General features: G+C 47.9%; 1 protein-coding gene and 2 long non-coding RNA genes across 3 annotated transcripts in view; 2 read left to right on the top strand and 1 right to left on the bottom strand.

Moving 5' to 3' along the window:
* Nucleotides 1-20,651, top strand: part of lrrc28 (leucine rich repeat containing 28) — a 38,409-nt gene that overhangs the window by 13,054 nt on the left and 4,704 nt on the right. The window contains exons 8-9 of the mRNA XM_052506385.1: nucleotides 3,447-3,549; nucleotides 11,189-11,373. Of these exons, the coding sequence (XP_052362345.1) occupies nucleotides 3,447-3,549; nucleotides 11,189-11,373 (288 nt within the window). The remainder of the gene's footprint in view (nucleotides 1-3,446; nucleotides 3,550-11,188; nucleotides 11,374-20,651) is intronic.
* Nucleotides 10,557-11,285, bottom strand: LOC127922532 (uncharacterized). Its single transcript, XR_008111638.1, has 3 exons — nucleotides 11,155-11,285; nucleotides 10,789-10,908; nucleotides 10,557-10,754 (listed from the first exon to the last, which is right to left on the bottom strand). It is a non-coding gene; the product is annotated as an uncharacterized LOC127922532 (long non-coding RNA).
* LOC127922534 (uncharacterized) lies at nucleotides 11,385-15,410 on the top strand. The gene is made up of 3 exons (XR_008111644.1): nucleotides 11,385-11,477; nucleotides 12,038-12,206; nucleotides 15,067-15,410. It is a non-coding gene; the product is annotated as an uncharacterized LOC127922534 (long non-coding RNA).

Below are 20,651 nucleotides of genomic sequence, written 5' to 3'. Positions count from 1 at the left end.
ACAAACATCCACAACATCACCCCTGTCCAGACCCACCTGCCCACAGCGCTATCTCCAGACAAACATCCACAACATCACCCCTGTCCAGACCCACCTGCCCACAGCGCTATCTCCAGACAAACATCCACAACATCACCCCTGTCCAGACCCACCTGCCCACAGCCCTATCTCCAGACCAACATCCACAACATCACCCCTGTCCAGACCCACCTGCCCACAGCGCTATCTCCAGACCAACATCCACAACATCACCCCTGTCCAGACCCACCTGCCCACAGCCCTATCTCCAGACCAACATCCACAACATCACCCCTGTCCAGACCCACCTGCCCACAGCCCTATCTCCAGACAAACATCCACAACATCACCCCTGTCCAGACCCACCTGCCCACAGCCCTATCTCCAGACAAACATCCACAACATCACCCCTGTCCAGACCCACCTGCCCACAGCCCTATCTCCAGACAAACATCCACAACATCACCCCTGTCCAGACCCAGCTGCCCACAGCGCTATCTCCAGACAAACATCCACAACATCACCCCTGTCCAGACCCAGCTGCCCACAGCCCTATCTCCAGACCAACATCCACAACATCACCCCTGTCCAGACCCACCTGCCCACAGCCCTATCTCCAGACAAACATAGTTTGGAGGTATGGGCAGCCAGCCAGGGAGGTATGGGCAGCCAGCCAGCCAGGGAGGTATGGGCAGCCAGCCAGGGAGGTATGGGCAGCCAGCCAGGGAGGTATGGGCAGCCAGCCAGGGAGGTATGGGCAGCCAGCCAGGGAGGTATGGGCAGCCAGCCAGCCAGGGAGGTATGGGCAGCCAGCCAGGGAGGTATGGGCAGCCAGCCAGCCAGGGAGGTATGGGCAGCCAGCCAGCCAGGGAGGTATGGGCAGCCAGCCAGCCAGGGAGGTATGGGCAGCCAGCCAGCCAGGGAGGTATGGGCAGCCAGCCAGGGAGGTATGGGCAGCCAGCCAGGGGAGGGAGGTATGGGCAGCCAGCCAGCCAGGGAGGGAGGTATGGGCAGCCAACCAGCCAGGGAGGGAGGTATGGCCAGCCAGCCAGCCAGGGAGATGTGCCTGTCTGATAGATGTGCCTGTCTGATAGATGTGCCTGTCTGATAGATGTGCCTGTCTGATAGATGTGCCTGTCTGATAGATGTGCCTGTCTGATAGATGTGCCTGTCTGATAGATGTGCCTGTCTGATAGATGTGCCTGTCTGATAGATGTGCCTGTCTGATAGATGTGCCTGTCTGATAGATGTGCCTGTCTGATAGATGATAGATGTGCCTGTCTGATAGATGTGCCTGTCTGATAGATGTGCCTGTCTGATAGATGTGCCTGTCTGATAGATGTGCCTGTCTGATAGATGTGCCTGTCTGATAGATGTGCCTGTCTGATAGATGTGCCTGTCTGATAGATGTGACTGTCTGATAATGATAGATGTGCCTGTCTGATAGATGTGCCTGTCTGATAGATGTGCCTGTCTGATAGATGTGCCTGTCTGATAGTGATAGATGTGCCTGTCTGATAGATGTGCCTGTCTGATAATATTGTGGGGGGTTCCTGTCTGATAATATTCTGGGGGTGACTGATAATATTGCGGGGGGTTCCTGTCTGATAATATTCTGGGGGTGACTGATAATATTGCGGGGGGTTCCTGTCTGATAATATTGTGGGGGTGACTGATAATATTGTGGGGGTTCCTGTCTGATAATATTGTGGGGGTTCCTGTCTGATAATATTGTGGGGGTTCCTGTCTGATAATATTGCGGGGGTTCCTGTCTGATAATATTGCGGGGGGGTTCCTGTCTGATAATATTGTGGGGGTTCCTGTCTGATAATATTGTGGGGGTGACTGATAATATTGTGGGGGTTCCTGTCTGATAATATTGTGGGGGTTCCTGTCTGATAATATTGTGGGGTTCCTGTCTGATAATATTGCGGGGGGTTCCTGTCTGATAATATTGCGGGGGTTCCTGTCTGATAATATTGCGGGGGTTCCTGTCTGATAATATTGGGGGTTCCTGTCTGATAATATTGCGGGGGTTCCTGTCTGATAATATTGCGGGGGTTCCTGTCTGATAATATTGCGGGGGTTCCTGTCTGATAATATTGGGGGGTTCCTGTCTGATAATATTGCGGGGGTTCCTGTCTGATAATATTGCGGGGGTTCCTGTCTGATAATATTGTGGGGGTTCCTGTCTGATAATATTGTGGGGGTTCCTGTCTGATAATATTGTGGGGGTTCCTGTCTGATAATATTGTGGGGGTTCCTGTCTGATAATATTGTGAGGGTTCCTGTCTGATAATATTGTGGGGGTGACTGATAATATTGTGGGGGGTTCCTGTCTGATAATATTGCGGGGGTTCCTGTCTGATAATATTGCGGGGTTCCTGTCTGATAATATTGTGGGGGTGACTGATAATATTGCGGGGGGTTCCTGGCTGATAATATTCTGGGGGTGACTGATAATATTGCGGGGGTTCCTGTCTGATAATATTGCGGGGGGTTCCTGTCTGATAATATTGTGGGGGTGACTGATAATATTGTGAGGGTTCCTGTCTGATAATATTGTGGGGGTTCCTGTCTGATAATATTGTGAGGGTTCCTGTCTGATAATATTGTGGGGGTTCCTGTCTGATAATATTGTGGGGGTTCCTGTCTGATAATATTGTGGGGGTTCCTGTCTGATAATATTGTGGGGGTTCCTGTCTGATAATATTGCGGGGGTTCCTGTCTGATAATATTGTGGGGGTTCCTGTCTGATAATATTGTGGGGGTTCCTGTCTGATAATATTGTGGGGGTTCCTGTCTGATAATATTGTGGGGGTTCCTGTCTGATAATATTGTGGGGGTTCCTGTCTGATAATATTGTGGGGTTCCTGTCTGATAATATTGTGGGGGTTCCTGTCTGATAATATTGTGGGGGTTCCTGTCTGATAATATTGTGGGGGTTCCTGTCTGATAATATTGTGGGGGTTCCTGTCTGATAATATTGTGGGGGTTCCTGTCTGATAATATTGTGGGGGTTCCTGTCTGATAATATTGTGGGGGTTCCTGTCTGATAATATTGTGGGGGTTCCTGTCTGATAATATTGTGGGGGTTCCTGTCTGATAATATTGTGGGGGTTCCTGTCTGATAATATTGTGGGGGTTCCTGTCTGATAATATTGTGGGGGTTCCTGTCTGATAATATTGTGGGGTTCCTGTCTGATAATATTGTGGGGGTTCCTGTCTGATAATATTGTGGGGTTTCCTGTCTGATAATATTGTGGGGGTGTCTGATAATATTGTGGGGGTTCCTGTCTGATAATATTGTGGGGGTTGATCCTATTGTCTGATAATATTGTGGGGGGTTCCTGTCTGATAATATTGTGGGGGTGACTGATAATATTGTGAGGGTTCCTGTCTGATAATATTGTGGGGGTGTGTTCCAGATTTGGGTCGTTCCAGAGAGCTGCAGTTTGTGTTTGTTGACAACAACGTCCACCTCAAAGGCCTTCCTTCATACCTGTACAACAAGGTGATTGGCTGCAGCGGGTAAGGACAGCCCCTAACCCTTATATCTGTACAAGGTGATTGGCTGCAGCGGGTAAGGACAGCCCCTAACCCTTATATCTGTACAAGGTGATTGGCTGCAGCGATAAGGACAGCCCCTAACCCTTATATCTGTACAAGGTGATTGGCTGCAGCGATAAGGACAGCCCCTAACCCTTATATCTGTACAAGGTGATTGGCTGCAGCGGATAAGGACAGCCCCTAACCCTTATATCTGTACAAGGTGATTGGCTGCAGCGATAAGGACAGCCCCTAACCCTTATATCTGTACAAGGTGATTGGCTGCAGCGATAAGGACAGCCCCTAACCCTTATATCTGTACAACAAGGTGATTGGCTGCAGCGGGTAAGGACAGCCCCTAACCCTTATATCTGTACAAGGTGATTGGCTGCAGCGATAAGGACAGCCCCTAACCCTTATATCTGTACAAGGTGATTGGCTGCAGCGATAAGGACAGCCCCTAACCCTTATATCTGTACAAGGTGATTGGCTGCATCTGATAAGGACAGCCCCTAACCCTTATATCTGTACAAGGTGATTGGCTGCAGCGGGTAAGGACAGCCCCTAACCCTTATATCTGTACAAGGTGATTGGCTGCAGCGATAAGGACAGCCCCTAACCCTTATATCTGTACAAGGTGATTGGCTGCAGCGGGTAAGGACAGCCCCTAACCCTTATATCTGTACAAGGTGATTGGCTGCAGCGATAAGGACAGCCCCTAACCCTTATATCTGTACAAGGTGATTGGCTGCAGTGGATAAGGACAGCCCCTAACCCTTATATCTGTACAAGGTGATTGGCTGCAGCGATAAGGACAGCCCCTAACCCTTATATCTGTACAAGGTGATTGGCTGCAGCGATAAGGACAGCCCCTAACCCTTATATCTGTACATGGTGATTGGCTGCAGCTGATAAGGACAGCCCCTAACCCTTATATCTGTACATGGTGATTGGCTGCAGCTGATAAGGACAGCCCCTAACCCTTATATCTGTACAAGGTGATTGGCTGCAGCGGGTAAGGACAGCCCCTAACCCTTATATCTGTACAAGGTGATTGGCTGCAGCGGGTAAGGACAGCCCCTAACCCTTATATCTGTACATGGTGATTGGCTGCAGCGGGTAAGGACAGCCCCTAACCCTTATATCTATCTGTACAAGGTGATTGGCTGCAGTGAATAAGGAGAGCCCCTTAACCCTTATATCTGTACAAGGTGATTGGCTGCAGCGATAAGGACAGCCCCTAACCCTTATATCTGTACAAGGTGATTGGCTGCAGCGATAAGGACAGCCCCTAACCCTTATATCTGTACAAGGTGATTGGCTGCAGCGATAAGGACAGCCCCTAACCCTTATATCTGTACAAGGTGATTGGCTGCAGCGATAAGGACAGCCCCTAACCCTTATATCTATCTGTACAAGGTGATTGGCTGCAGTGAATAAGGACAGCCCCTTAACCCTTATATCTGTACAAGGTGATTGGCTGCAGCGATAAGGACAGCCCCTAACCCTTATATCTGTACAAGGTGATTGGCTGCAGCGATAAGGACAGCCCCTAACCCTTATATCTGTACAAGGTGATTGGCTGCAGTGAATAAGGACAGCCCCTAACCCTTATATCTGTACAAGGTGATTGGCTGCAGCGATAAGGACAGCCCCTAACCCTTATATCTGTACAAGGTGATTGGCTGCAGCGATAAGGACAGCCCCTAACCCTTATATCTGTACAAGGTGATTGGCTGCAGCGATAAGGACAGCCCCTAACCCTTATATCTGTACAAGGTGATTGGCTGCAGCGGGTAAGGACAGCCCCTAACCCTTATATCTGTACAAGGTGATTGGCTGCAGCGGGTAAGGACAGCCCCTAACCCTTATATCTGTACAAGGTGATTGGCTGCAGCGATAAGGACAGCCCCTAACCCTTATATCTGTACAAGGTGATTGGCTGCAGCGATAAGGACAGCCCCTAACCCTTATATCTGTACAAGGTGATTGGCTGCAACCGATAAGGACAGCCCCTAACCCTTATATCTGTACAAGGTGATTGGCTGCAGCTGATAAGGACAGCCCCTAACCCTTATATCTGTACAAGGTGATTGGCTGCAGCTGATAAGGACAGCCCCTAACCCTTATATCTGTACAAGGTGATTGGCTGCAGCGGGTAAGGACAGCCCCTAACCCTTATATCTGTACAAGGTGATTGGCTGCAGCGATAAGGACAGCCCCTAACCCTTATATCTGTACAAGGTGATTGGCTGCAGCGGGTAAGGACAGCCCCTAACCCTTATATCTGTACAAGGTGATTGGCTGCAGCGGGTAAGGACAGCCCCTAACCCTTATATCTGTACAAGGTGATTGGCTGCAGCGGGTAAGGACAGCCCCTAACCCTTATATCTATCTGTACAAGGTGATTGGCTACAGTGAATAAGGAGAGCCCCTTAACCCTTATATCTGTACAAGGTGATTGGCTGCAGCGATAAGGACAGCCCCTAACCCTTATATCTATCTGTACAAGGTGATTGGCTGCAGTGAATAAGGACAGCCCCTTAACCCTTATATCTGTACAAGGTGATTGGCTGCAGCGATAAGGACAGCCCCTAACCCTTATATCTATCTGTACAAGGTGATTGGCTGCAGTGAATAAGGACAGCCCCTTAACCCTTATATCTGTACAAGGTGATTGGCTGCAGCGATAAGGACAGCCCCTAACCCTTATATCTATCTGTACAAGGTGATTGGCTGCAGTGAATAAGGACAGCCCCTTAACCCTTATATCTGTACAAGGTGATTGGCTGCAGCGATAAGGACAGCCCCTAACCCTTATATCTGTACATGGTGATTGGCTGCAGCGATAAGGACAGCCCCTAACCCTTATATCTGTACAAGGTGATTGGCTGCAGCGGGTAAGGACAGCCCCTAACCCTTATATCTGTACATGGTGATTGGCTGCAGCGATAAGGACAGCCCCTAACCCTTATATCTGTAAATGGTGATTGGCTGCAGCGGGTAAGGACAGCCCCTAACCCTTATATCTGTACAAGGTGATTGGCTGCAGCGATAAGGACAGCCCCTAACCCTTATATCTGTACATGGTGATTGGCTGCAGCGATAAGGACAGCCCCTAACCCTTATATCTGTACAAGGTGATTGGCTGCAGCGATAAGGACAGCCCCTAACCCTTATATCTGTACAAGGTGATTGGCTGCAGCGATAAGGACAGCCCCTAACCCTTATATCTGTACATGGTGATTGGCTGCAGCTGATAAGGACAGCCCCTAACCCTTATATCTGTACAAGGTGATTGGCTGCAGCGGATAAGGACAGCCCCTAACCCTTATATCTGTACAAGGTGATTGGCTGCAGCGATAAGGACAGCCCCTAACCCTTATATCTGTACAAGGTGATTGGCTGCAGCGGATAAGGACAGCCCCTAACCCTTATATCTGTACAAGGTGATTGGCTGCAGTGGATAAGGACAGCCCCTAACCCTTATATCTGTACAAGGTGATTGGCTGCAGTGAATAAGGACAGCCCCTTAACCCTTATATCTGTACAAGGTGATTGGCTGCAGCGATAAGGACAGCCCCTAACCCTTATATCTGTACAAGGTGATTGGCTGCAGCGATAAGGACAGCCCCTAACCCTTATATCTGTACAAGGTGATTGGCTGCAGCGATAAGGACAGCCCCTAACCCTTATATCTGTACAAGGTGATTGGCTGCAGCGATAAGGACAGCCCCTAACCCTTATATCTGTACAAGGTGATTGGCTGCAGCGATAAGGACAGCCCCTAACCCTTATATCTGTACAAGGTGATTGGCTGCAGCTGATAAGGACAGCCCCTAACCCTTATATCTGTACATGGTGATTGGCTGCAGTGATAAGGACAGCCCCTAACCCTTATATCTGTACAAGTGATTGGCTGCAGCGATAAGGACAGCCCCTAACCCTTATATCTGTACAAGGTGATTGGCTGCAGCGATAAGGACAGCCCCTAACCCTTATATCTGTACAAGGTGATTGGCTGCAGCGATAAGGACAGCCCCTAACCCTTATATCTGTACAAGGTGATTGGCTGCAGCGATAAGGACAGCCCCTAACCCTTATATCTGTACAAGGTGATTGGCTGCAGCGATAAGGACAGCCCCTAACCCTTATATCTGTACAAGGTGATTGGCTGCAGCGATAAGGACAGCCCCTAACCCTTATATCTGTACAAGGTGATTGGCTGCAGCGATAAGGACAGCCCCTAACCCTTATATCTGTACAAGGTGATTGGCTGCAGCGATAAGGACAGCCCCTAACCCTTATATCTGTACAAGGTGATTGGCTGCAGCGATAAGGACAGCCCCTAACCCTTATATCTGTACAAGGTGATTGGCTGCAGCGATAAGGACAGCCCCTAACCCTTATATCTGTACAAGGTGATTGGCTGCAGTGGATAAGGACAGCCCCTAACATCTGTACAAGGTGATTGTCTGCAGCTGATAAGGACAGCCCCTAACCCTTATATCTGTACAAGGTGATTGGCTGCAGTGGATAAGGACAGCCCCTAACCCTTATATCTGTACAAGGTGATTGGCTGCAGCGATAAGGACAGCCCCTAACATCTGTACAAGGTGATTGTCTGCAGCTGATAAGGACAGCCCCTAACCCTTATATCTGTACAAGGTGATTGGCTGCAGCGATAAGGACAGCCCCTAACCCTTATATCTGTACAAGGTGATTGGCTGCAGTGGATAAGGACAGCCCCTAACCCTTATATCTGTACAAGGTGATTGGCTGCAGTGGATAAGGACAGCCCCTAACCCTTATATCTGTACAAGGTGATTGGCTGCAGCGATAAGGACAGCCCCTAACCCTTATATCTGTACAAGGTGATTGGCTGCAGTGGATAAGGACAGCCCCTAACCCTTATATCTGTACAAGGTGATTGGCTGCAGCGATAAGGACAGCCCCTAACCCTTATATCTGTACAAGGTGATTGGCTGCAGCGATAAGGACAGCCCCTAACCCTTATATCTGTACAAGGTGATTGGCTGCAGTGGATAAGGACAGCCCCTAACCCTTATATCTGTACAAGGTGATTGGCTGCAGCGATAAGGACAGCCCCTAACCCTTATATCTGTACAAGGTGATTGGCTGCAGCGATAAGGACAGCCCCTAACCCTTATATCTGTACAAGGTGATTGGCTGCAGCGATAAGGACAGCCCCTAACCCTTATATCTGTACAAGGTGATTGGCTGCAGTGGATAAGGACAGCCCCTAACCCTTATATCTGTACAAGGTGATTGGCTGCAGCGATAAGGACAGCCCCTAACCCTTATATCTGTACAAGGTGATTGGCTGCAGCGATAAGGACAGCCCCTAACCCTTATATCTGTACAAGGTGATTGGCTGCAGCGATAAGGACAGCCCCTAACCCTTATATCTGTACAAGGTGATTGGCTGCAGCGGGTAAGGACAGCCCCTAACCCTTATATCTGTACAAGGTGATTGGCTGCAGCGATAAGGACAGCCCCTAACCCTTATATCTGTACAAGGTGATTGGCTGCAGCGATAAGGACAGCCCCTAACCCTTATATCTGTACAAGGTGATTGGCTGCAGCGATAAGGACAGCCCCTAACCCTTATATCTGTACAAGGTGATTGGCTGCAGCGATAAGGACAGCCCCTAACCCTTATATCTGTACAAGGTGATTGGCTGCAGCGGGTAAGGACAGCCCCTAACCCTTATATCTGTACATGGTGATTGGCTGCAGCGATAAGGACAGCCCCTAACCCTTATATCTGTACAAGGTGATTGGCTGCAGCGGATAAGGACAGCCCCTAACCCTTATATCTGTACATGGTGATTGGCTGCAGTGATAAGGACAGCCCCTAACCCTTATATCTGTACAAGGTGATTGGCTGCAGCGATAAGGACAGCCCCTAACCCTTATATCTGTACAAGGTGATTGGCTGCAGCGATAAGGACAGCCCCTAACCCTTATATCTGTACAAGGTGATTGGCTGCAGCGATAAGGACAGCCCCTAACCCTTATATCTGTACAAGGTGATTGGCTGCAGCGATAAGGACAGCCCCTAACCCTTATATCTGTACAAGGTGATTGGCTGCAGCGATAAGGACAGCCCCTAACCCTTATATCTGTACAAGGTGATTGGCTGCAGCGATAAGGACAGCTCCTAACCCTTATATCTGTACAAGGTGATTGGCTGCAGCGATAAGGACAGCCCCTAACCCTTATATCTGTACAAGGTGATTGGCTGCAGCGATAAGGACAGCCCCTAACCCTTATATCTGTACAAGGTGATTGGCTGCAGCGATAAGGACAGCCCCTAACCCTTATATCTGTACAAGGTGATTGGCTGCAGCGATAAGGACAGCCCCTAACCCTTATATCTGTACAAGGTGATTGGCTGCAGTGGATAAGGACAGCCCCTAACATCTGTACAAGGTGATTGTCTGCAGCTGATAAGGACAGCCCCTAACCCTTATATCTGTACAAGGTGATTGGCTGCAGTGGATAAGGACAGCCCCTAACCCTTATATCTGTACAAGGTGATTGGCTGCAGCGATAAGGACAGCCCCTAACCCTTATATCTGTACAAGGTGATTGGCTGCAGTGGATAAGGACAGCCCCTAACCCTTATATCTGTACAAGGTGATTGGCTGCAGCGATAAGGACAGCCCCTAACCCTTATATTGCTTACTGACCTTTTTCTTAATTGGATAAATCTATGTCTGTTAATGTATTATAGCATTATAGTCTCTCTCCAGGTGTGGTCTGTCTAACCTGTCTGTCTGTCTCTCTCTCTTCCTGTCTCTCTCCAGGTGTGGTCTGTCTAACCTGTCTGTCTGTTTGTCTGTCTGTTTCTCTCTCTTTGTCTCTCTCCAGGTGTGGTCTGTCTAACCTGTCTGTCTGTCTCTCTCCAGGTGTGGTCTGTCTAACCTGTCTGTCTGTCTCTCTCCCTGTCTCTCTCCAGGTGTGGTCTGTCTAACCTGTCTGTCTGTTTGTCTGTCTGTTTCTCTCTCTTTGTCTCTCTCCAGGTGTGGTCTGTCTAACCTGTCTGTCTGTCTCTCTCTCTCTCTCTGTCTCACTACAGGTGTGGTCTGTCTAACCTGTCTGTCTGTCTCTCTCCCTGTCTCTCTCCAGGTGTGGTCTGTCTAACCTGTCTGTCTGTCTCTCTCTCTGTCTCTCTCCAGGTGTGGTCTGTCTAACCTGTCTGTCTGTCTCTCTTTGTCTCTCTCCAGGTGTGGTCTGTCTAACCTGTCTGTCTGTTTGTCTGTCTGTTTCTCTCTCTTTGTCTCTCTCCAGGTGTGGTCTGTCTAACCTGTCTGTCTGTCTCTCTCTCTCTCTGTCTCACTACAGGTGTGGTCTGTCTAACCTGTCTGTGTTTCTCTGTCTGTCTGTCTGTTTCTCTGTCTGTCTGTCTGTCTGTCTGTCTGTCTGTTTGTCTCTGTCTGTCTCTCTCTCTCTGTCTCACTACAGGTGTGGTCTGTCTAACCTGTCTGTCTGTTTCTCTGTCTGTCTGTTTCTCTGTCTGTCTGTCTCTCTTTGTCTCTCTCCAGGTGTGGTCTGTCTAACCTGTCTGTCTGTCTCTCTCTCTGTCTCTCTCCAGGTGTGGTCTGCCAGGGCAGGTGTCTGACCGGGTGCCCCAGCCTCTGTCTCTGTCTCTGGGAGATGTGTCTCTCCCTTTGCCTGCTGAGGTGAAAGCTATAGGCTCAGAGACGGAGCGAGTGGGCCCCCTGGAGGAGCTCGCCATGAGGGCCCTGCACAGCATGTACGGGCGACAGCCAATCAGAGGTGAGAAGAGACACTGATACAGCTACACACACAGATCCTCTTGGGTCTTCTGATATTTCAGGACATGAGGTGTCCTTTAATTCATCACACCATAGAGACATGAGGTGTCCTTTAATTCATCACACCATAGAGACATGAGGTGTCCTTTAATTCATCACACCATAGAGACATGAGGTGTCCTTTAATTCATCCCACCATAGAGACATGAGGTGTCCTTTAATTCATCCCACCATAGAGACATGAGGTGTCCTTTAATTCATCCCACCATAGAGACATGAGGTGTCCTTTAATTCATCACACCATAGAGACATGAGGTGTCCTTTAATTCATCACACCATAGAGACATGAGGTGTCCTTTAATTCATCCCACCATAGAGACATGAGGTGTCCTTTAATTCATCCCACCATAGAGACATGAGGTGTCCTTTAATTCATCACACCATAGAGACATGAGGTGTCCTTTAATTCATCCCACCATAGAGACATGAGGTGTCCTTTAATTCATCCCACCATAGAGACATGAGGTGTCCTTTAATTCATCACACCATAGAGACATGAGGTGTCCTTTAATTCATCACACCATAGAGACATGAGGTGTCCTTTAATTCATCACACCATAGAGACATGAGGTGTCCTTTAATTCATCACACCATAGAGACATGAGGTGTCCTTTAATTCATCCCACCATAGAGACATGAGGTGTCCTTTAATTCATCACACCATAGAGACATGAGGTGTCCTTTAATTCATCACACCATAGAGACATGAGGTGTCCTTTAATTCATCCCACCATAGAGACATGAGGTGTCCTTTAACCACCATAGAGACATGAGGTGTCCTTTAATTCATCACACCATAGAGACATGAGGTGTCCTTTAATTCATCACACCATAGAGACATGAGGTGTCCTTTAATTCATCCCACCATAGAGACATGAGGTGTCCTTTAATTCATCACACCATAGAGACATGAGGTGTCCTTTAATTCATCACACCATAGAGACATGAGGTGTCCTTTAATTCATCACACCATAGAGACATGAGGTGTCCTTTAATTCATCACACCATAGAGACATGAGGTGTCCTTTAATTCATCACACCATAGAGACATCACACCATAGAGACATGAGGTGTCCTTTAATTCATCCCACCATAGAGACATGAGGTGTCCTTTAATTCATCCCACCATAGAGACATGAGGTGTCCTTTAATTCATCCCACCATAGAGACATGAGGTGTCCTTTAATTCATCCACCATAGAGACATGAGGTGTCCTTTAATTCATCCCACCATAGAGACATGAGGTGTCCTTTAATTCATCCACCATAGAGACATGAGGTGTCCTTTAATTCATCCCACCATAGAGACATGAGGTGTCCTTTAATTCATCACACCATAGAGACATGAGGTGTCCTTTAATTCATCCCACCATAGAGACATGAGGTGTCCTTTAATTCATCATCACACCATAGAGACATGAGGTGTCCTTTAATTCATCACACCATAGAGACATGAGGTGTCCTTTAATTCATCCCACCATAGAGACATGAGGTGTCCTTTAGAGAGTGTCCTTTAATTCATCACACCATAGAGACATTCATCATCACCATAGAGACATGAGGTGTCCTTTAATTCATCCCACCATAGAGACATGAGGTGTCCTTTAATTCATCACACCATAGAGACATGAGGTGTCCTTTAATTCATCCCACCATAGAGACATGAGGTGTCCTTTAATTCATCACACCATAGAGACATGAGGTGTCCTTTAATTCATCACACCATAGAGACATGAGGTGTCCTTTAATTCATCACACCATAGAGACATGAGGTGTCCTTTAATTCATCCCACCATAGAGACATGAGGTGTCCTTTAATTCATCACACCATAGAGACATGAGGTGTCCTTTAATTCATCCCACCATAGAGACATGAGGTGTCCTTTAATTCATCACACCATAGAGACATGAGGTGTCCTTTAATTCATCCCACCATAGAGACATGAGGTGTCCTTTAATTCATCACACCATAGAGACATGAGGTGTCCTTTAATTCATCACACCATAGAGACATGAGGTGTCCTTTAATTCATCCCACCATAGAGACATGAGGTGTCCTTTAATTCATCACCCATAGAGACATGAGGTGTCCTTTAATTCATCACACCATAGAGACATGAGGTGTCCTTTAATTCATCACACCATAGAGACATGAGGTGTCCTTTAATTCATCACACCATAGAGACATGAGGTGTCCTTTAATTCATCACCATAGAGACATGAGGTGTCCTTTAATAGAGACATCATCACCACCATAGAGACATGAGGTGTCCTTTAATTCATCACACCATAGAGACATGAGGTGTCCTTTAATTCATCACACCATAGAGACATGAGGTGTCCTTTAATTCATCATAGAGACATCCTTTATCATCACACCATAGAGACATGAGGTGTCCTTTAATTAATCACACCATAGAGACATGAGGTGTCCTTTAATTCATCACACCATAGAGACATGAGGTGTCCTTTAATTCATCCCACCATAGAGACATGAGGTGTCCTTTAATTCATCACACCATAGAGACATGAGGTGTCCTTTAATTCATCACACCATAGAGACATGAGGTGTCCTTTAATTCATCACACCATAGAGACATGAGGTGTCCTTTAATTCATCCCACCATAGAGACATGAGGTGTCCTTTAATTCATCACACCATAGAGACATGAGGTGTCCTTTAATTCATCACACCATAGAGACATGAGGTGTCCTTTAATTCATCACACCATAGAGACATGAGGTGTCCTTTAATTCATCACACCATAGAGACATGAGGTGTCCTTTAATTCATCACACCATAGAGACATGAGGTGTCCTTTAATTCATCACACCATAGAGACATGAGGTGTCCTTTAATTCATCACACCATAGAGACATGAGGTGTCCTTTAATTCATCACACCATAGAGACATGAGGTGTCCTTTAATTCATCCCACCATAGAGACATGAGGTGTCCTTTAATTCATCACACCATAGAGACATGAGGTGTCCTTTAATTCATCCCACCATAGAGACATGAGGTGTCCTTTAATTCATCACACCATAGAGACATGAGGTGTCCTTTAATTCATCACACCATAGAGACATGAGGTGTCCAATTCATCACACCATAGAGACATGAGGTGTCCTTTAATTCATCACACCATAGAGACATGAGGTGTCCTTTAATTCATCACACCATAGAGACATGAGGTGTCCTTTAATTCATCACACCATAGAGACATGAGGTGTCCTTTAATTCATCACACCATAGAGACATGAGGTGTCCTTTAATTCACCATAGAGACACCTTTAATTCCACACCATAGAGACATGAGGTGTCCTTTAATTCATCACACCATAGAGACATGAGGTGTCCTTTAATTCATCACACCATAGAGACATGAGGTGTCCTTTAATTCATCACACCATAGAGACATGAGGTGTCCTTTAATTCATCACACCATAGAGACATGAGGTGTCCTTTAATTCATCACACCATAGAGACATGAGGTGTCCTTTCACAATTCATCCACCATAGAGACATGAGGTGTCCTTTAATTCATCACACCATAGAGACATGAGGTGTCCTTTAATTCATCACACCATAGAGACATGAGGTGTCCTTTAATTCATCACCATAGAGACATGAGGTGTCCTTTAATTCATCTCACCATAGAGACATGAGGTGTCCTTTAATTCATCACCATAGAGACATGAGGTGTCCTTTAATTCATCACACCATAGAGACATGAGGTGTCCTTTAATTCATCACCATAGAGACATGAGGTGTCCTTTAATTCATCACACCATAGAGACATGAGGTGTCCTTTAATTCATCCCACCATAGAGACATGAGGTGTCCTTTAATTCATCACACCATAGAGACATGAGGTGTCCTTTAATTCATCACACCATAGAGACATGAGGTGTCCTTTAATTCATCACACCATAGAGACATGAGGTGTCCTTTAATTCATCACACCATAGAGACATGAGACATGAGGTGTCCTTTAATTCATCACACCATAGAGACATGAGGTGTCCTTTAATTCATCACACCATAGAGACATGAGGTGTCCTTTAATTCATCACACCATAGAGACATGAGGTGTCCTTTAATTCATCACACCATAGAGACATGAGGTGTCCTTTAATTCATCCACCATAGAGACATGAGGTGTCCTTTAATTCATCATGACCTTTACCATAGAGAGGTGTCCTTTACATAGAGGTGTGTCCTTTAATTCATCACACCATAGAGACATGAGGTGTCCTTTAATTCATCACACCATAGAGACATGAGGTGTCCTTTAATTCATCACACCATAGAGACATGAGGTGTCCTTTAATTCATCACACCATAGAGACATGAGGTGTCCTTTAATTCATCCACCATAGAGACATGAGGTGTCCTTTAATTCAGAGACATGAGGTGTCCTTTAATTCATCCCACCATAGAGACATGAGGTGTCCTTTAATTCATCATCACCATAGAGACATGAGGTGTCCTTTAATTCATCACACCATAGAGACATGAGGTGTCCTTTAATTCATCCCACCATAGAGACATGAGGTGTCCTTTAATTCATCACACCATAGAGACATGAGGTGTCCTTTAATTCATCACACCATAGAGACATGAGGTGTCCTTTAATTCATCACACCATAGAGACATGAGGTGTCCTTTAATTCATCACACCATAGAGACATGAGGTGTCCTTTAATTCATCACACCATAGAGACATGAGGTGTCCTTTAATTCATCACACCATAGAGACATGAGGTGTCCTTTAATTCATCACACCATAGAGACATGAGGTGTCCTTTAATTCATCCCACATGAGGTGTCATAGAGACATGAGGTGTCCTTTAATTCATCACACCATAGAGACATGAGGTGTCCTTTAATTCATCACACCATAGAGACATGAGGTGTCCTTTAATTCATCACACCATAGAGACATGAGGTGTCCTTTAATTCATCACACCATAGAGACATGAGGTGTCCTTTAATTCATCCCACCATAGAGACATGAGGTGTCCTTTAATTCATCCCACCATAGAGACATGAGGTGTCCTTTAATTCATCACACCATAGAGACATGAGGTGTCCTTTAATTCATCACACCATAGAGACATGAGGTGTCCTTTAATTCATCACACCATAGAGACATGAGGTGTCCTTTAATTCATCTCACCATAGAGACATGAGGTGTCCTTTAATTCATCACACCATAGAGACATGAGGTGTCCTTTAATTCATCACACCATAGAGACATGAGGTGTCCTTTAATTCATCACACCATAGAGACATGAGGTGTCCTTTAATTCAATTCATCACACCATAGAGACATGAGGTGTCCTTTAATTCATCACACCATAGAGACATGAGGTGTCCTTTAATTCATCACACCATAGAGACATGAGGTGTCCTTTAATTCATCACACCATAGAGACATGAGGTGTCCTTTAATTCATCTCACCATAGAGACATGAGGTGTCCTTTAATTCATCCACCATAGAGACATGAGGTGTCCTTTAATTCATCTCACCATAGAGACATGAGGTGTCCTTTAATTCATCACACCATAGAGACATGAGGTGTCCTTTAATTCATCCCACCATAGAGACATGAGGTGTCCTTTAATTCATCACACCATAGAGACATGAGGTGTCCTTTAATTCATCACACCATAGAGACATGAGGTGTCCTTTAATTCATCACACCATAGAGACATGAGGTGTCCTTTAATTCATCACACCATAGAGACATGAGGTGTCCTTTAATTCATCTCACCATAGAGACATGAGGTGTCCTTTAATTCATCCCACCATAGAGATGCTGTACAGATGGGAGAATAATAATAATAGGGGTCTTAGCACCGAGCCTGGGGGAACGCCAAATTCAGCTACGGAACATTTGAAGCATTCTAATATGACATTGAGCAGATTCCATCCTGATGGGGTTGAATGTGAAGACAATGAAGAGTTCATCAGCTCTGGGATAATATAGAATATGGTCTCTGCCCCAAATGGCTCCTATTTCCGATATAGTGGACTGCTTTTTAGAGAATAGGGGGGAGACACATAGTACTTTCACACTCAGAAATTATACATGACACACTGAAATTATACTCACATCGGATACGGAATCGGATACATGGAGCATGATCACACGGCCGTCCGGAACAGCTTGGGCTCTCATGCACGATTCAGTGTTGCCTCAAAGCGAGCACAGAAGGCATTTAGTTAGTTTGGTAGTTTTGCGTCACTGGGCAGCTCTTGGCTGGGTTTCCCTTTGTAATCCATGATAGTTTGCCACCCCTGCAACATCCAACAAGCATCAATGCCGGTATAGTAGGATTCCATCCTCGTCCAGTATTGACACTTTGCTGTATTGATGGTTCGTCGGAGGGCATAGTGGGATTTCCTATAAGTGTCCAGATTTGTGTCCTGCTCCTTTAAAGCGTCAGCTCTATAGCCTTTAGCTCAGTGTGGATGTTGCTTTGTAATCCATGGCTTCTGGTTATCCCCTCCGGCGCCATTCTTTCATATCACTGCAACCCCAGGCATCCTGCTGTGGTCTGTCACTAACCCCCAGGCATCCAGCTACTGCTGTGGTCTGTCACTAACCCCCAGTCATCCAGCTACTGCTGTGGTCTGTCACTAACCCCCAGGCATCCTGCTACTGCTGTGGTCTGTCACTAACCCCCAGGCATCCTGCTACTGCTGTGGTCTGTCACTAACCCCCAGGCATCCAGCTACTGCTGTGGTCTGTCACTAACCCCCAGGCATCCTGCTGTGGTCTGTCACTAACCCCCAGGCATCCTGCTGTGGTCTGTCACTAACCCCCAGGCATCCTGCTGTGGTCTGTCACTAACCCCCAGGCATCCAGCTACTGCTGTGGTCTGTCACTAACCCCAGTCATCCAGCTACTGCTGTGGTCTGTCACTAACCCCCAGGCATCCTGCTACTGCTGTGGTCTGTCACTAACCCCCAGGCATCCTGCTACTGCTGTGGTCTGTCACTAACCCCCAGGCATCCTGCTACTGCTGTGGTCTGTCACTAACCCCCAGGCATCCAGCTACTGCTGTGGTCTGTCACTAACCCCCAGGCATCCAGCTACTGCTGTGGTCTGTCACTAACCCCCAGGCATCCTGCTACTGCTGTGGTCTGTCACTAACCCCCAGGCATCCTGCTGTGGTCTGTCACTAACCCCCAGGCATCCAGCTACTGCTGTGGTCTGTCACTAACCCCCAGGCATCCTGCTGTGGTCTGTCACTAACCCCCAGGCATCCTGCTGTGGTCTGTCACTAACCCCCAGGCATCCTGCTGTGGTCTGTCACTAACCCCCAGGCATCCAGCTACTGCTGTGGTCTGTCACTAACCCCCAGTCATCCAGCTACTGCTGTGGTCTGTCACTAACCCCCAGGCATCCTGCTACTGCTGTGGTCTGTCACTAACCCCCAGGCATCCTGCTACTGCTGTGGTCTGTCACTAACCCCCAGGCATCCTGCTACTGCTGTGGTCTGTCACTAACCCCCAGGCATCCAGCTACTGCTGTGGTCTGTCACTAACCCCCAGGCATCCAGCTACTGCTGTGGTCTGTCACTAACCCCCAGGCATCCTGCTACTGCTGTGGTCTGTCACTAACCCCCAGGCATCCAGCTACTGCTGTGGTCTGTCACTAACCCCCAGGCATCCTGCTACTGCTGTGGTCTGTCACTAACCCCCAGGCATCCTGCTACTGCTGTGGTCTGTCACTAACCCCCAGGCATCCAGCTACTGCTGTGGTCTGTCACTAACCCCCAGGCATCCTGCTGTGGTCTGTCACTAACCCCCAGGCATCCTGCTGTGGTCTGTCACTAACCCCCAGGCATCCTGCTGTGGTCTGTCACTAACCCCCAGGCATCCAGCTACTGCTGTGGTCTGTCACTAACCCCCAGTCATCCAGCTACTGCTGTGGTCTGTCACTAACCCCCAGGCATCCTGCTACTGCTGTGGTCTGTCACTAACCCCCAGGCATCCTGCTGTGGTCTGTCACTAACCCCCAGGCATCCTGCTACTGCTGTGGTCTGTCACTAACCCCCAGGCATCCAGCTACTGCTGTGGTCTGTCACTAACCCCCAGGCATCCAGCTACTGCTGTGGTCTGTCACTAACCCCCAGGCATCCTGCTACTGCTGTGGTCTGTCACTAACCCCCAGGCATCCTGCTGTGGTCTGTCACTAACCCCCAGGCATCCAGCTACTGCTGTGGTCTGTCACTAACCCCCAGGCATCCTGCTGTGGTCTGTCACTAACCCCCAGGCATCCTGCTGTGGTCTGTCACTAACCCCAGGCATCCTGCTGTGGTCTGTCACTAACCCCCAGGCATCCAGCTACTGCTGTGGTCTGTCACTAACCCCCAGTCATCCAGCTACTGCTGTGGTCTGTCACTAACCCCCAGGCATCCTGCTACTGCTGTGGTCTGTCACTAACCCCCAGGCATCCTGCTGTGGTCTGTCACTAACCCCCAGGCATCCTGCTACTGCTGTGGTCTGTCACTAACCCCCAGGCATCCAGCTACTGCTGTGGTCTGTCACTAACCCCCAGGCATCCAGCTACTGCTGTGGTCTGTCACTAACCCCCAGGCATCCTGCTACTGCTGTGGTCTGTCACTAACCCCCAGGCATCCTGCTGTGGTCTGTCACTAACCCCCAGGCATCCAGCTACTGCTGTGGTCTGTCACTAACCCCCAGGCATCCAGCTACTGCTGTGGTCTGTCACTAACCCCCAGGCATCCAGCTACTGCTGTGGTCTGTCACTAACCCCCAGGCATCCAGCTACTGCTGTGGTCTATCACTAACCCCCAGGCATCCTGCTACTGCTGTGGTCTGTCACTAACCCCCAGGCATCCTGCTACTGCTGTGGTCTGTCACTAACCCCCAGGCATCCTGCTGTGGTCTGTCACTACCCCCCAGGCATCCAGCTACTGCTGTGGTCTGTCACTAACCCCCAGGGATTCTGCTGTGGTCTGTCACTAACCCCCAGGCATCCTGCTACTGCTGTGGTCTGTCACTAACCCCCAGGCATCCAGCTACTGCAGTGGTCTGTCACTAACCCCCAGGCATCCAGCTACTGCTGTGGTCTGTCACTAACCCCCAGGCATCCAGCTACTGCTGTGGTCTGTCACTAACCCCCAGGGATTCTGCTGTGGTCTGTCACTAACCCCAGGCATCCTGCTACTGCTGTGGT

This window comes from Oncorhynchus keta, unplaced genomic scaffold (assembly GCF_023373465.1).
Source record: "Oncorhynchus keta strain PuntledgeMale-10-30-2019 unplaced genomic scaffold, Oket_V2 Un_contig_2616_pilon_pilon, whole genome shotgun sequence".
Lineage (NCBI taxonomy): Eukaryota > Metazoa > Chordata > Actinopteri > Salmoniformes > Salmonidae > Oncorhynchus > Oncorhynchus keta.
The sequence above is the reverse complement of the archived record's forward strand: the minus strand, read 5'-3'. Positions and strand labels throughout refer to the sequence as shown.